Source organism: Podarcis filfolensis, assembly GCF_964270895.1.
Source record: "Podarcis filfolensis genome assembly, chromosome: Z".
In the NCBI taxonomy this organism is placed as follows: domain Eukaryota; kingdom Metazoa; phylum Chordata; class Lepidosauria; order Squamata; family Lacertidae; genus Podarcis; species Podarcis filfolensis.
This window is the reverse complement of record NC_139617.1, coordinates 1,281,895-1,297,684: the sequence shown is the minus strand read 5'-3', so window position 1 is coordinate 1,297,684 and position 15,790 is coordinate 1,281,895. Positions and strand designations below refer to the sequence as shown.

General features: G+C 47.2%; 2 protein-coding genes across 4 annotated transcripts in view; both read right to left on the bottom strand.

Annotated features, from left to right (window-relative positions):
* KLHL13 (kelch like family member 13) overlaps window positions 1-15,790 on the bottom strand; it is a 1,461,558-nt gene that overhangs the window by 1,178,981 nt on the left and 266,787 nt on the right. The gene's annotated exons all lie outside the window — the stretch shown is intronic.
* GPC3 (glypican 3) overlaps window positions 1-15,790 on the bottom strand; it is a 236,671-nt gene that overhangs the window by 39,321 nt on the left and 181,560 nt on the right. For all 3 annotated transcript variants that reach the window (XM_083595426.1, XM_083595427.1, XM_083595428.1), the window contains one exon: window positions 15,652-15,772. In XM_083595426.1, the coding sequence (XP_083451552.1) occupies window positions 15,652-15,772 (121 nt within the window). The remainder of the gene's footprint in view (window positions 1-15,651; window positions 15,773-15,790) is intronic.

Below are 15,790 nucleotides of genomic sequence, written 5' to 3'. Positions count from 1 at the left end.
ACGGCCGGACCTTTATGGTAGTGGTGGACACCTATTCCAAATGGCTGGAGGTGGCCCTGATGCCCTCCACCACTACCGAGGCCGTCATCCGGGTGCTGCGAGGCCTCTTTGCGACGCATGGGTGTCCTGATGTCCTTGTCTCCGACAACGGACCGCAGTTCACGTCAGGCACTTTTGAGCGGTACCTTTTCGGACTGGGCATCCGCCATGCCCTAACGGCACTATGTAGACCTACATTGGCTCCCAGTACGTTTCCGAGCACAATTCAAAGTGTTGGTGCCGACCTTTAAAGCCCTAAACGGCCTCGGTCCAGTATACCTGAAGGAGCGTCTCCACCCCCATCATTCTGCCCGGACGCTGAGGTCCAGCGCTGAGGGCCTTCTGGCGGTTCCCTCACTGTGAGAAGCAAAGCTACAGGGAACCAGGCAGAGGGCCTTCTCGGTAGTGGCGCCCGCCCTGTGGAACGCCCTTCCAGCAGATGTCAAAGCGATAAACAACTACCTGACATTCAGAAGACATCTTAAGGGAGCCCTGTTCAGGGAAGTTTTTAACGTGTGATATTTTATTGTATTTTTGGTTTTTATGGAAGCCGCCCAGAGTGGCTGGGGAGGCCCAGCCAGATGGGCGGGGTATAAATAATAAATTATTATTATTATTATTATTATTATTATTATTATTATTATTATTATTATTTCATCCATCCAGCAACGGGCAAGTGGAGAGAATGGTGCGCTCGGCAAAAGAGGCACTGGTGCGCCTGGACCGGGGAGACTGGCACGAGCGGGTCGCCGAATACTTGTTTGTGCAACACATCACCCCTCATGCGGCCCCAGGGCGGAGTCCTGCTGAACTGCTTATGGGCCGCCGCCTGAGGTCCCCGCTCGACCGGCTGCACCCAGACTTTGCCGTGGCCAAACCCCCAGGCTGTGCCAACGCGCCACGGTCATTTGTTCCAGGAAACCAGGTCTTTGCCCGGAACTATGTGGGGGACATTCCTTGGGTGCCAGCCACAGTAGTGGGAGTCACTGGACCTCGCTCGTACCAGGTGGCACTCGAAGACAGGCGCTTGTGGCGCCAGCACATAGACCAGCTTAGGCGCAGGGTTTGGGACTTGGACACTACTGTGGTGCCCCCAACTGCGCTCGTGGCTCCGGAAGAGACACTTACAGATGGTGAGGCTCCACCTCTCTCGCAAACTGCCAGCGTGGAGCCGAACCAAGCCACTTCAGAGGGTCTGCCAGACTTACCACAGGCTCAGACCACTCCACTTACGGAGGCTCCACCCACAGCAGCGGATCCAAGGAACTTGGTTTCAATGCCGCCTTGGGTCGCACCACAGCCTCAGCAAGAATTGGGTGGCCCCCCGGACTTGGCTACCAGTCCCCGGCGGTCTGGCAGAGTTTCCAAGTGCCCAACTTATTTAAAGGACTATGTTGTTGGACATGTATCACTGTTGGTCTAAGTATGTGAAATGTAACCGATATGGTTTTGTGCCTAATTGAACCATTACGTGTAGTGCTGTATATACCATTATGATTGTAACTAACGCCTTATCTCGGTGGGGAGGGGTGTTATGTACTGAAGTTCTCACCCTGGGCCAGCAGGGGAATACTGTAGATAGTTATGCAAATGAAGGATCGAAAGTGACGTTCAGTGATTGGATAGTTTGTATGCAAATGAAGGATCGAAAGTGACGTTCAGTGATTGGATAGTTTTAGAAAATGGCAACAGTTACATTGTTCTGGAGCTCTATATATAAGCAGGCTGACTGAGCTCCTCAGTTCAGTTCAGTTACAGCTTACAAATAAAGAGCTGCTTTGGAAGAATCGCTGTGTTGTCTGATATGTTCGCCCACAACTTAACAGGGGGGATCCTATCGTTTGCACATAGCTTAAGGCTGTTATTCAACGTGCTTTTCTAATAAAGTGTTCTATTTCTGCACAGCGGCTTGAATGTTTCAGTCTTTCAGCTTCTGAAAGAGTCAGACCCACAAGCCATGACAATTTCCTATCAAGTAACAATTACAACTGTTTCCCTCCCTCTCTCCAGAAAAAAAATTGCATTTGGTGGTTTCTCTGCCTTTAAATAACTGCTCTTGCTGAGTTGCTACCCTGACATTACGGCTGATTCTCATCTTGTGGCAAGAGGCAGGAAAATATGCAACCCGATAATCACTGAGAGCAACATGTAACAATAAGCAGGTTTTAACTTAATGATAATTTATCCAGCTGCAAGAGTTTAACCAGAACTTTCTCTCCCCGCCCCCCCCCCGCCAAACCAGGATGGCAGAAAAAAGAAGCCACCAACCCAACCCAACACCCGCAAGGAGGACAACAAATCAATCCTGGGCATGTGCTGGAGACCTTATGGTCTCAGGGCAGTTTACAATACAGTTTAAAACAGTTTCAAAACTTACAATTAAAAGCCAGGACCTGCCTCTCCACAAGATGGCTGGTGGGTGGCAACAGGAGAATGGGCCTTTCCTGTGGTGGCTCCTCACTTGTGGAATGCTCTCCCAAGGGAGGCTCCTCCGGTGCCTTCATTAAACACCTTTCGGTAAATGTTTCTCTTCAATCAAGTTTGGGACTGATTGACATTCTATGACTTTTAAAATGTTTTTGTGAGAGGGGGTTATTTTGTATTTTTCTCATTTTGCTTTTTCCTGTTCTGAACCACCCTGGGATCTTCAGATGAAGGGCAGTATACACATTTAATACACAATATTAATTAGATCCCACAATGCTCCAAAATATTAGTTCCCAAAGCAGCAAAAACTGGGCTAATTGATTCAATTATAATTAAAAAAACAAGGGGGGGGGGGACACATGCAATGCAGGCCATAGCCAGCAGTAAATCACATAAAGTAAGAGCAATTAACTCTTTATTTGCTGAAACATGGTCAGCTCAGGTGTGTCAGACCTAATGAGCACAGCAACTCTTCTCAGTAGATCTTGCCCCAGTTGTAGAAACTGAAGGTTCCCGCAGCTGCCTCAGTCTCCTCCTCCTCTGGGTTCTTCTCAAGTAATCTGAGACTATGTTAGTTTGCCTGTTTTTGTTCCTGCCGCTTCATACCTCTTCTGGTCCTTGTAGACTGGAGGGCAGGGGAGCTTCTCACAGCAGGAAGGGGGGACACCGATGCTTCTTCATCAGCCTAACTCCTCTCCTGCTTTGGCTTCTGTCTCTGATTCTGACTGCTCTCTGCCACAGACTCTCCCTGCTCACTATACCCTGTGACCTCTTCCAGGCTTCTCCCTCTTCTCCCCCTGACTGCTCATTGTCATCCCACCACCACTCTTCTGGCTCTGAGCCTTCTTCCTTTGGGGGGTTCCCCAGCTGGGGCCTTCCACCATTCCTCTGTGCCCAGCCGGTCCATGACAAAGCAGCACAAAAACTAAGAAGATCAGAAGCTGCCTTATACAGAGTCAAAATATTGACTAACCTCGTTCAGTACTGTCTACACTAACTGGCAGCAGTGGCTCTCCAGGGTTTCAGCCAGGGGACATTCCCAGCACTACAAGGAGAGGTCACCAGGGACTGAACACAGGACCTTCTTCATGAAAGAGCATGTGCTCCACCAATGAGTGACAACCCTTCCCCCAGAAGCAGTAAGAAATAGCATAAAGCCTGCTTGAATCAGCGAGTCTTTGGCACCTGTCAAAATGAGGCAAGGGAAAGGGCATGACTGGTTTCTGCATGGAGGCCACTGGGCAGCCTTAGCGCCACCACCAAAAAGGCTGTGTACATAGAGATGTAGTGCAGGGTCCCCAATGACCACCTTAAGGCATGGGGTCATTCCATATACAGATAGAGGGAAATTCTTAACATATCCTGATCATAAACCACTGATTGCTTTATCTAGCCCTTGTTATATCAAAACAAAGGTCTACTTACAGATCAGCAAGTTGCAGTTTCTGAGCCAAATTTATTTTTCACTGCATTTACATCCCACCTTTTTCTCCAAGGAGCTCAAGGTGGCATGCAAGATGGTTCTCCCCTTCTTCATTTAATCACCACAACCAACCCTGTGAGGTAGGCTAGGCTGAGATGCAGTGACTGTCCCAAGGTCTCCCAGTGAGCTTCATGGCCCAGCGGGGGATTTGAACCCTAGTCTCCCCGGTAAGAGTCCAACACTCTAAACACTACCCCATACTAGCTCTCATTTAATCACACACACCAGGGCGCCTGCATTTGCCAACCCCAATATATATATAACAGGAGTGTGGGACAGACAGGCAGTATCAATGGAGTCAGCAAAGGATGGGGGGGAGTGTATAGCTCCTCAAGCTACCATTCACCCACCCCTACACCTCCTGTGTCAAAATCTTTTATTTTCTTCCATTTTTACCCTCCCCCCTTTCTTTCACCATGGAGCCCAAGAACAGGGGGCAGGCACTTCCCAGACTGCCTCCCTCCTTATTACCAGCAAACACAGCAAGAGTCTTACCACTATTCCAAACTGAAGCTGTCAATGAATAATGAAAGTTATCCTGCCCTTTTAAGGGTATTTTTTTAAAGCTTCTCAACACCCCCCCCCAATTAAGCATAAACAAAACAGCAAACTGTGACCTCAATCGTTAAGATAAGTGCAGAAGGTTTATTTCAAGCAAAGGGTTCCCTTAGGAGTCTGCCAAGGCAAAAAAAAGGAGAGTCTGAATTAATATTTATACTCTTCCTGGAGTGCATATTTCTCCTTTAATTTAGTCTGCATGACTGAAAAGAATTTAATAAAAAAGTGTTCCAAGGGCTGTGCTGAAATTCTTGGCATATTTTTCTATAAGCCCTTGGACAATCATCAAGCGTGGAGATTGGAAAGGGTTGATAATGGGTCTGCAGCTAAAACAATAGTTTAAATGGCAAGGAAAATTGGACCATGCAGAGCTGAAGGAGAGAACAGAGAAGAGGGAGGCTGTGGTGTAGTGAGGGAGAGAGCAAGAACCCTGGACCATCGCTTTCTCACCTTTCTGTTATCCCACCTGTACATCCACAGGTGAAACTGGTGAGGTGAAACACAGAAGTCGCTCCGTTTCCAGAGGCAGCAATACCTCAGAATTCCAGTTACTGAATGCTGCCTATGCAAGGAAGGCATGATACATTTATGTCCTGCTTCAGAGCTTTCCATATGCATCTGTCCGGCCACTCAGCACCAGACTCTGCACTTGATGGTCTTTGGTCTGATCTGCAAGAAAATAAAGATGTGCCTGGTGGATCAGGCCCCTGGCCCACCTGGCCCAGCAACCTGTTCTCATTTTGGCCAACCAGGTGCTGCTGTGAGAGGCCCCAAGCAGCACCTGAGCCCAACAGCAACTCCTTCTCTGCCTGTGGCTTCCAGAAACTGGTATCCAAGGGTGGAGGGTGAGTAAAGCCATAAAAGTATTAATAAATAGTTAAAACCAAGTTTTAGGAACAGGGTTTTCCTTCTCCTAGGTGGGCTGCTTTCTCAGGTTGAGTAGCCCCTCTGATAAATAGCATCATATGTCATGTCTTCACCCAAAGAGCCATTATCCCTTTTGAAAGAAATCCAAGGGAGGTGCTGAGGTGTTGATTAAATGCAAATTTGTCATCCCCTGGGGTGACAAGGAGCTTCGGGGGAAACCATAAAAAAGGTAAAGTATCCCTGACAGTTAAGTCCAGTCACAGACGACTCTGGGGTTGTGGCGCTCATCTCGTTTGTCCGCAGAGTTTTTCTGGGTCATGTAGTAAACCAGAGTAGCGCACAGAAACGCCGTTTATCTTCCCACCAGAGCGGTACCTATTTACCTACTTGCACTTTTGGGTGTGCTTTCGAACTGCAAGGTTGGTAGGAGCTGGGACCGAGCAGCGGGAGCCCAGCTTGCTTTAAACTGCACTTCTGAGGAAGACAAGTCAGGTTTATTGTTACTATAGTTTATTTTTTGTGTGTGTTTCTTATTGTAAACCACCCTGTGATCCTCAGGTGAATGGTGGTATAGAAATTTCATAAATAACTTCCATAGAGGTGAACACCAGATCCAAGGCATGTCCACGGCTATGGGTTGGGCCAGACTTATTCAGGGACAGCCCCATGGAGGCCATGCTTTCCACGAAGTCCCGAGTGACCCCTTGTAAGGTCATGTCGGCATGGATGTTAAAATCCCCTAGGACAACCAAACTAGGTGTCTCCAGGAGAACATCTGCCACAACCTGAAGCAGCTCAGGCAGGGAATCCTTGGCGCAGCGGGGAGATCGGTACACCAAAAGGAATCCTGGACTGCCCCTATTGCCCAACTTCCAGAACATGCACTCAGAAAACTGGGTCTTCCCAATAGGACACCAGGTGCAAACTAATGACTTCCTAATCTCTGCTGATAATTGGACATCCACTAAGCTAGTCTCTATGGGTGAAGCTTTCCCCAAACTGGGTGCCACCACCAAAAAGGCCTTCCCAAGAAGCCATCATCAGGTGGGGGAATCTGAAGAAGGCCTCCAATGAAGATCTTAAGACCCGAGCAGGAATGTGTGGGGAAACACATTCCTTCCGAATAATCTCCACACCAAAATCAGTGGGGTCTCGTTCGTCCTTTTATAGTTAAAGCTGCCACCTCTCCAGAGTGCATGACAACACTCGTGTCAGGGACTCAAAACCTCACAGTCTGGCTAATGAGCTCCTTAGGGCTCTGTGTTAGTACACAATGAAACTGTCATGCACAGAATCTGAAACATCAGTTAAAAAGGAACATACACACACATATCAACAGTGAGTGATCAGAACATCGCTTCTGAATATTAATTCCCTCCCTACCAAAGCCTAGATCAAGAGATGCATCACATGCCAGACGTGCCTCAGAGAAGAGCAGGACCACACCAGAGGTTGGGAGCCTGCACAGAATATGCACTCAGGCTTCACAGCCCCTTCAGGCACAAAAGGAGAAGGGGGGGCAGGTAGCACTGGCAGGTAACTGATGGATCCTCTGGACTCACAAGATGCAGACAAAGATGCTGGGAGCTTTATCCTGGTCAAGAGAGCAAACATTTCTCCTTGCTGATCTTCAAGATCCAGCTTTAAACCACTGAATTTGGCAACCTTAAGTGACTAGCGTTAGACATGGCAGCCCAAGACCCCCTAGCTCTCAATGGCCAGGGGTGCAATTCCCTCATGGTCAGTCTTTGGGGGGGGGCACACGCCAGTGATGGGCGGGGCCAAAGTTTAAATGTGAACAGTCCAAAAGATGAGACTTTCAGCTTTGACCAAGAGAGTGCATTCCAGCTGCCCAGAGACCAGATGTTCAAACACACACAACAGCAGGGTGAGGGGGTGTGGCGTGGCAAAGGTCCCAAAGGACAGCCAGAGAGGTCTGGAAGGCCACATCTAGCCCCCACTCCGGTGATACAGTGTGCTTCCCTACCACACTGGCATCCCCCTTATAGAATTTTATTGGCTTCTCCCCATCACCTTGCCGGCGGTGTTCTTGGCATCTGTGTTTTGAAGGAGAAGACTGCCAGCGAGGGGAAGGGTCTCTTTCAGCAAAGCACATCCGCCACGCATCCTTGGGGAGCTTCCAAGCATCTCCAGAGGTCCCTCGTAACACAGTTTGGAAGCCACCCATCTGTAATGCCTCCCAGAATTGTGAGGTTCTAGCCAATCAAGGGCTGTTGACTCTGAAGGGTCAGGGCCACATACCAGCCTCTTCTTATAAGCCTTCAATTTCCTGAACCACACACACTCTTCTGGCTTGTGAGTCCTGAAATATTTGCTTAGGTCACATAGCTGATCGCTTTGGGTTTGATAAACAATATGACTCACAGGCAGTTCTCAAACTCTCTTGATATTTTAGCAGGGGAGGAGGAAGCAGCAGGACTCTTTGAATGCAGCCCCTGCTCCATGGTAGGTCTCCTAGTCAATTAAAACTTCTTTTTACTGGCCCATTTGCCAAAAAGATTATCATATCTCCTTCAAAAAGATTACCATATCTCCTTTGCTTTTTCATCCAGATGATTAAGCCTTACTTTCCTGAACAAACAAAAAGTTATTTCAACTTAGGGCACATGTGAGAAAAGCACAAGCATGCTACAGTTTCCTGAAGATTAATTATTCCAGCTGTTAATGAATTGCGGCTTCACCCTACCCTGCTCTCTCTCCGTATTGCTCCACAAATGTTATTTGTAGTTTGTTTCTGTGCTCTGATCAAGATCTTTCTCTTCTAAAGGCCTATCTCAACATTTAGAAGTAGAAAGAAGCTTTGCATTCATCAACTAGACCCCAAGGAGACCAAAGGAAGTGGGTTTCTGCAAGGGTTCCTCTGGCTGGCTGCTACCCCAACGGCAGGTGGGGTCACAATCCCAGAAAGCGAACAACAAGGAATCTTCCAAATAAGAGGGCACAAACTATCTCCAACTGTTGCTTATCTTGCTAGTGCCATTAGAGATCAGCACCACCAATGCATTGGATGAGGAGAGCCTCCATGCCAACACAACAGCATGTTGAGCACTGTCAAACTCTCCTTGATAGCTGGCTAAAGCTCATGAAGCAAAAAAGATAAAATAAACACAAAGACATGTATGGGGTGCGTGTGTGAGAAGTTATTTTTTGTAGAGAGGGACCAGGAGGAGGAGGAGAGGAAGAAGAAGAAGAAGAGCAGCTACCAAGCCCAAACTGCATAATTAACTTTGGACTGACCTTCCACAGAATTTAGAGATATTCTGAAGGAAGAAAGTATCAAGTGATGTGAAAAGTCACTAAATGCTATTATCACCAATGCCTGTTCACTCCAACTTTAGACATGAGCTTGATTTTTGTGAAACCGCCAAAACTAAAAAGAAAGGGCACTTGCTGAATTCAATGGATTTTGTGCCAGGCTGCTTTCCTTGCATACTCCCAAAGGACGGCTCCCAGCCCTTGCTTCCTTTCTCCAAACTTCTACCACCAGTTGCCTGGGTACTTTCCCCTTCATTAATTATCTGCCAGCCCCTTTCATTATTTTTGCCCAGGCCTCAAAGCCTCCCCCCCCCCCCGCACCTTTGCAGGCCAGAGGAAACTGTACCCGAAACCACAACTGTCAATCCCATTCCAAATTTGGCACCACACGTGCCAAGTGGAGGCCTTTTGATTTACAGCCCTTGCAAATATGCACGAGGGATGCTTGCAATCAGCTGACAATGTTGACCCCGAGGAAAGGCAGAAGCTAAGGTTTTAAAGAGCTACACCAGGAGGGTAATCTGCAGGCTTACCCGCCCTTTAGATTTTGCCCTTCTGCTGCTGAGCCAACCAACAGCAGTTGCCTTTGTTTACAAGGGAGCTCCACAGCTTCCTATCAAAGGAATATTGCTACTACTGTTAATAATTGGATATGCTGAGCATTTATTTAGGGCAGAGATGCCTAATCTATTTCAGCCTGAGGGCCACATTCAGCCTTAGCCAACCCTGATGGTGGGTGCAGCCAACTCACATTCTTGCATGCCCCCCCCCCCATGCAAGGACAAAACACCTCCTCCCTAAGCTGATCTGTGCAGATCCACTGAGGAGGTGGGTGATCACCTATCCCCTGGCAAGGGAGCGGATGAATCTGTATCCCCCAGTGTAATCCCTCCAGTCACTCCAGCAGCACCCCCATCCTGCTTTTTGTCAGTCCCAAATTGTTTGGGCATTGAGGTCTGGGGGGAAATGTTTATAGAGAGCCAGGTCAGTCTCTCAGTCCAGGCATTAGCTATCCCTGATTTAATTGGGCCTTCTGCAAACAATATCTCTGTGGTTCCATCTGACTTGAGTGATTGCTAATCTGCCCTTCCTCACTGTTCACACTGAACTGGTTTCATTCCGCTGCAGCATTACAATGTTATGCAGCCAGGGAGTCAGGATTGTAGGCTTGGAAGGGACCCCAAGAGTCATCTTGTCCAACCCCCTGCAATGCAGGAATCTCAGCTAAAGTATCTCTGACAGGTGGCCATCCAACCTCTGCTTTAAAACATCAAAGGAAACAGATTCCACCAGCTCCCGAGGGAGACCATTCCACTGTCAAACAGCTCTTACCATCAGAAAATTCTTCCCGATGTTGAGTCAGAATCTCCTCTATTTTCACTTGAATACAGTGGCTTGAGTCCAACCCTCCAGAGCAGCAGAAAACAAGCTGGCTCCATCTTCCATGTGTCAGCCCTTGAGATATTTGAAGACGCTCTTTTATCTCTTCTCAGGATCCAGGCTAAGCTTACCTAATGCCCTCAACCGTTCCTCATAAGCCTTGGTTTCCAGACCCAACTTGTCAAAAATCAAGGTGCTACTACTAGCATACAAAGCCCTAAATAGCTTGGCACCCAAGTACTTCAAATAGCTCCTTCCCGAATATCAGCCACTTCAAATCCCATGATTAGTAGGCCTTGTTGGTGGTGCAACCATAGGGGGCTGCCTGGGTGGCTGACCTGTGACAGAGACTTTTCAGTGGTGGTTCCTTGGTTATGGAATGCCCTCCCAAATGAGACGTGCCTGCCACTATCTTTAACTTTCAGGAGGAATGTGAAAACATTCCTCTTTACCCAGGAATTTGGTGGCTGAAAAATACTGCTCCTGGCAACCCTAAGATCATAGGATGGGGAAATGTTTCAAACTGCAATTGCCTTTAGAAAGTTTTTGACTGCAACTGCTTTCAAATGTTTTGAAATGCAATGTTTCAAACTGCTTTATACAGGTAATGGTTTTTTGCTTTGTTTTTGTATTTAAATTGTGTCTGTGCTCTTTCAGGGGGAAAGGGCAGAATATAAATGCAGTGAAGGAAGGAAAAATACTGATTAGAACATTCCCAAAGAACTAGCTGTGTTTGTTTGCTGCAGCAAAATCAACGAGGAAAGTCTTGATACATCCCAAACCATTCTGCCTAATTTCCACAGGCAACGATGCACATGGAGACACTGTAGTTCCACCATCTACAAATCTGACCCAGCAGCCATTGACCTGGCTTCTGACTTTTCGGCATGCGTTGCCCGCCCTGACTATCTCTGTGGTCCATACGGAGCCAGAAACCTGCTTTTGGCTGTGTCCCAGGTGCATTGCCATGCCCTTCTGCCCTCACAGAAATGGGCACTTCTTACATTCTTATATTGTGTATGTCACATCTAGTCTGACATCCTTTTCTTACAGTGGCCAACCAGATGCCCGTGGGATCCGAGCACAAGAGCAGCAACTCTCCCTTCCTGTGGTTTCCAGAAACTGGCGTTCAGAAGCATTATTGGACAGAGCATAAGTCATTCTGGCTAGTAGCCTCAGATAGCTCTCTCCTCCTCCATGATTTGGTCCAATGCTCTTCTAAAGCCATCAAAGTTAGTGGCTATCACTGTCTTCGGTAGGAGGGAAGTCCATCGTCTGACTTCATGCTATATGAAGTATGTTCTTTTATCTCTCCCGAATTTCCCACAATCCTGGTATGTGCTGTCTCAACAGAACCCTCCCAAGAGAGGAGATAGAATCCAGGTGTTTTATAGGCATTTTGGGAGGAGAGGATATGAAGTGTACATTCTTACTGAAAATGTCAAGGGGAATGGGAAGATTTTTTAGCAATTAAAAAAGGCACTGTATGTTCAGACTTTTAATGATATGTAGCAGTCAGAGTCTGTCACACTTATTCTGATTTAACTGTCCCAGTTGCTCCTTCCATATGGAGTGGAAGTCTGGGAGGAGCCCTGCGTTATGGTGAACTGCTCCCGAGAAAGCCTTAAAATTTTTCCTGAGTCACAAAAAAATGTTGTTAGTCTTTAAATACAGGGTGTGAGTCATGCGGACTGATAGATTACACATTTTTTATTCCACCCCCCCCCCCAAAGAAAATACAGAGGCCAAAAGATTCCTGCAGTACATTCATCATGGGTAAAAAAAACCCCTTCAGTCTTCTTGCTTTAGTAGCAAATAACGGCAACAGCTGGGTGGATCCTAGCAGCCCTTCGATTTCAGATTTCACATTTGCCACACAAAATATAATAATTCCATCCAGAAACGACAGGCCCAAATAATTATTAGTGCACTTTCAGAAAACTTCTCCCTCCCCCTTGTCAGATGAGGCATAATGCCATCATGAAAATGAGTTCCTGAATTCAAGCAGGATCCGGCACCCTGAGTAAAATGGATGCATATCAACATCTCCTATATGGTTGCCCCGTGAAGGTTCCTGCCATGACCAGGTTTCCCCATTTTCAGGGGTGAGAGCAATAACTCCCGAGTCAGTAGGGGGATTGCACATAGGCACAGGAGAAGCACTGCCTTCCTCTGACTCAGAGAAATCCCACCCCAGGGATTGCCTGGGCCAATGAGTTTGAGTTCTCCAGTACCTTTTTTGGAGCGACTCCCACTGTGTTGGCATCAAAGCTCCACTGTATGTAACTTGCCCACCATTTTCTTGAGACTGAAGCACGTTCTGCTTTTAGTGTTCCCAAATGCTTAGGTCTTGAGCATACAGAACAATACCGCAGAGCTCTTCCTGCATGACGTTTTCTACAGAGTGACCCTAGGAGCCCATCCTCTGTGGCTGACTCACCTCCTTCCACTCAGATGGGTTCCAATTAGAGCAAAGGGTGAGGAGTCTCTTTCTCAGTGGCTAAAATACTCCCCAGTGTGAGCCAGTGTGGTGTAGTGATTAAGAGTGGTAGACTCGTAATCTGGTGAATAGGGTTCGCATCCCCGCTCCTCCACCTGCAGCTGCTGGGTGACCTTGGGCCAGTCACACTTCTCTGAAGTCTCTCAGCCCCACTCACCTCACAGAGGGTTTGTTGTGGGGGAGGAAGGGAAAGGAGATTGTTAGCCGCTTTGAGACTCCTTAGGGTAGTGATAAAGCGGGATATCAAATCCAAACTCTTCTTCCCCTTCTTACTGACTGGGTGGCTCTAGGTTGTTGATGGCAGGGACCCTTTTGGGATCCTGCTACAGAAATAGTCATTGGTCTTGGAACCTGGACCATTACAGCATCCAATTTTCCCCACAACTGGCAGTCAGATGCCCTAGTGAGATGCCCACCAGGTGGGCTTAAAGGCAACGGCTCTTCCACCTTCGGCAACAGGTTATCTGCATCTCAGCATGGAGTTTTGTCTTTAACCATTAATGGCTGCTGACAGACCAGCCCTCCACAAATTTGCCTCATGTCATTTTATAGTAATCTTAGCACAGGATAGGAAGAAACTAGACTGAAATTCACTGACATATCTCTGGGTGGATTTGCTGTAGATCCCCTTTCTAGGTTCTGAGAAACGCACCTTCCTTCTAGCACTTATTGCCGACAAGCTTTACTACACAGCCCACCTGTTGCCTTCCAGATGCTTTAGACTACAATTCCCATCAGCCCCAGTCAGCACAGCTCATGCCCCAGGTTGAGAAAGGCTGTGTATCAGAGTGTGCAATACAGTGGTACCTCATGTTAATTACGTAATTCGTTCCGGAGGTCCGTTCTTAACCTGAAACTATTCTTAACCTGAAGCACCATTTTAGCTAATGGGGCCTCCTGCTACTGCCGGGCCACCGGAGCACGATTTCTGTTCTCATCCTGAAGCAAAGTTCTTAACCTGAGGTACTATTTCTGGGTTAGTGGAGTCGGTAACCTGAAGCGTATGTAACCTGAGGTACCACTGTACTTTAAAATCAAGGAAGGAATCCTTTAACTGCCCCCCCCCCCAAGCCATGCTGTTAACAAACGTTTCCCTCCGGTTTTCTGAGGAAGTAGGCAATAAGCTCATGACAGCTTATGTTCCATTAATAAAATTAATTAGTCTTGAAGGTGCTACTGGACCAGGATACACTTGCAGCTTATCAGCTTCCCAGCACTTGCACAAACTTCTTGGCAGGTTTTGGGTTCCCATTCTGTTTGTTTCCTTTATCCCTCAAGAACATTGGAGACTGTTAGGCTTTCTGGCCGAAGAGCAAGCCATCTCTCCGCCCCCCCCCCCCACTTCCTTAAGTGAAAGGCTGATTCTGCAAGCTAAGTTATAAATTGGTTCACATGCATCCCAAAGATCTGTCAAGATATGGTAGGCCTGAAATATTTCCAACCATCGGCTGCACTGTAACCTCTGGAAGAGAAACCATTTCCCTTCTAAAAGCCTTTCAACCTGCTAATGATCCGGCCTGCCCGCTGCAATTTCTTTTCCAGAGTCACAGCCTTAAGTTGACTTATGAATTACAAATTACGGAAACTGTGCATTTGATCACAGCAATAATCATTTGACTATAACTTCCTCCCTCCCTCTCTGCTTCCCCCTTTACCACCTCCAGCTTCAAGCTCAGGAACTGAATAAATACACACTCACTCTTTGATTACCCTCTGATGTTTTAATTGCTTTTTTCAAGGCTGATAATTAGGGAATGGGGTCCACATTTGAAACAAATGCTTTGCCTTTTGCAGGGAAGTAGCCTCTGGAACTTAATTGTCTAATACTATAGAGAGTATGGACATTTCTTTGGCAGAGACCTTAAGCATAACTGTTTGGAAGACCTTAAGCATAACTGTTACACCGAAAGAGCGCTTTGTTCCAGGGCTGATCCAAACGCCAAAATTTTCTGTCTTCTCTCTTCCAACCTCTGTTTTGCACCCACCACCCCTGTTTTTACCTTCCCACTATGAAATTATCAGCATATATGACTTGAGGAAGGAGTCCTCAAGGCAGTGCTGGCCTTTCTACAAAAATGTTAACATCATGTGGAAGAAATAAGAAAGAAATCTATTGGGAAGACACCTTAAAAGGAACGCGACTTAAAAATCCTAGGGCTTACATTGCTACCTTCCTCCACAGCAACAGATGGCGCTGTTGCATTACACATTCCTATTAGGAACAACACAACCAGCTCTCTTATTCCATACATTCATATACAGTGGTACCTCGGGTTACATATGCTTCAGGTTACAGACTCCGCTAACCCAGAAATAGTACCTCGGGTTAGGAACTTTGCTTCAGGATGAGAACAGAAATTGTGCTCTGGCGGCGGCAGCAGGAGGCCCCATTAGCTAAAGTGGTGCTTCAGGTTAAGAACAGTTTCAGGTTAAGAACGGACCTCCGGAACAAATTAATTACAGTGGTGCCCTGCAAGACGAATGCCTCACAAGACGGAAAACCCGCTAGACGAAAGAGTTTTCCGTTTTGGAGGTGCTTCGCAAAACAAATTTCCTATGGGCTTGTTTCGCAAGACGAAAATGTCTTGCGAGTTCCTGCAGGGTTTGTTTCCTCCCCCCCCCTTTTTCCCAAGCCGCTAAGCCGCTTAACAGCTGATCCGCTAAGCCCGCTAATAGCGCTAATCCGCTAAGCCGCTAATGGGCTTGCTTCGCAAGATGAAAAAAACGCAAGACGAAGAGACTCGCGGAACGGATTCTTTTCGTCTTGCGAGGCACCACTGTATTTAATCCGAGGTACCACTGTATCTCAACAGGGTCTCCCCTGACTCAAAATATCTTAAGTACTGAACAGTTCCTCAAGGAACAGCTTTTAGCCTCAGCAACTGACCTGGAAAAATACACTCTTCAGGTCTAGATTCAGGTACAGCCACAGCCAACCCTGGCCTCAGCTATGCACAGCTCTGGCTTCCAGTATGGGGTAATTTCTAAAGAAGGAACAATGTCTCTCCATGGGTTTTTGAATGCAGATTTACTAACTTGGAAAACTGGGTCATTCTGAACAATACTCAGTGTTCATCAATGATTTAGCCAGAAGCATCTAAGAGAGAGTACGTGAGCTTACCTGATTAATGTGTTTCAGCTTATCAATGATCTGGCTAACGACGGGTTCAGGTCCTTTCACCTTGACTTCATGGTTGCTGAGCTGGGTCTTTCCTCCGTTCCTCACTGCCTGGCGGGTGTACCTGCAAGGGCACGACAAG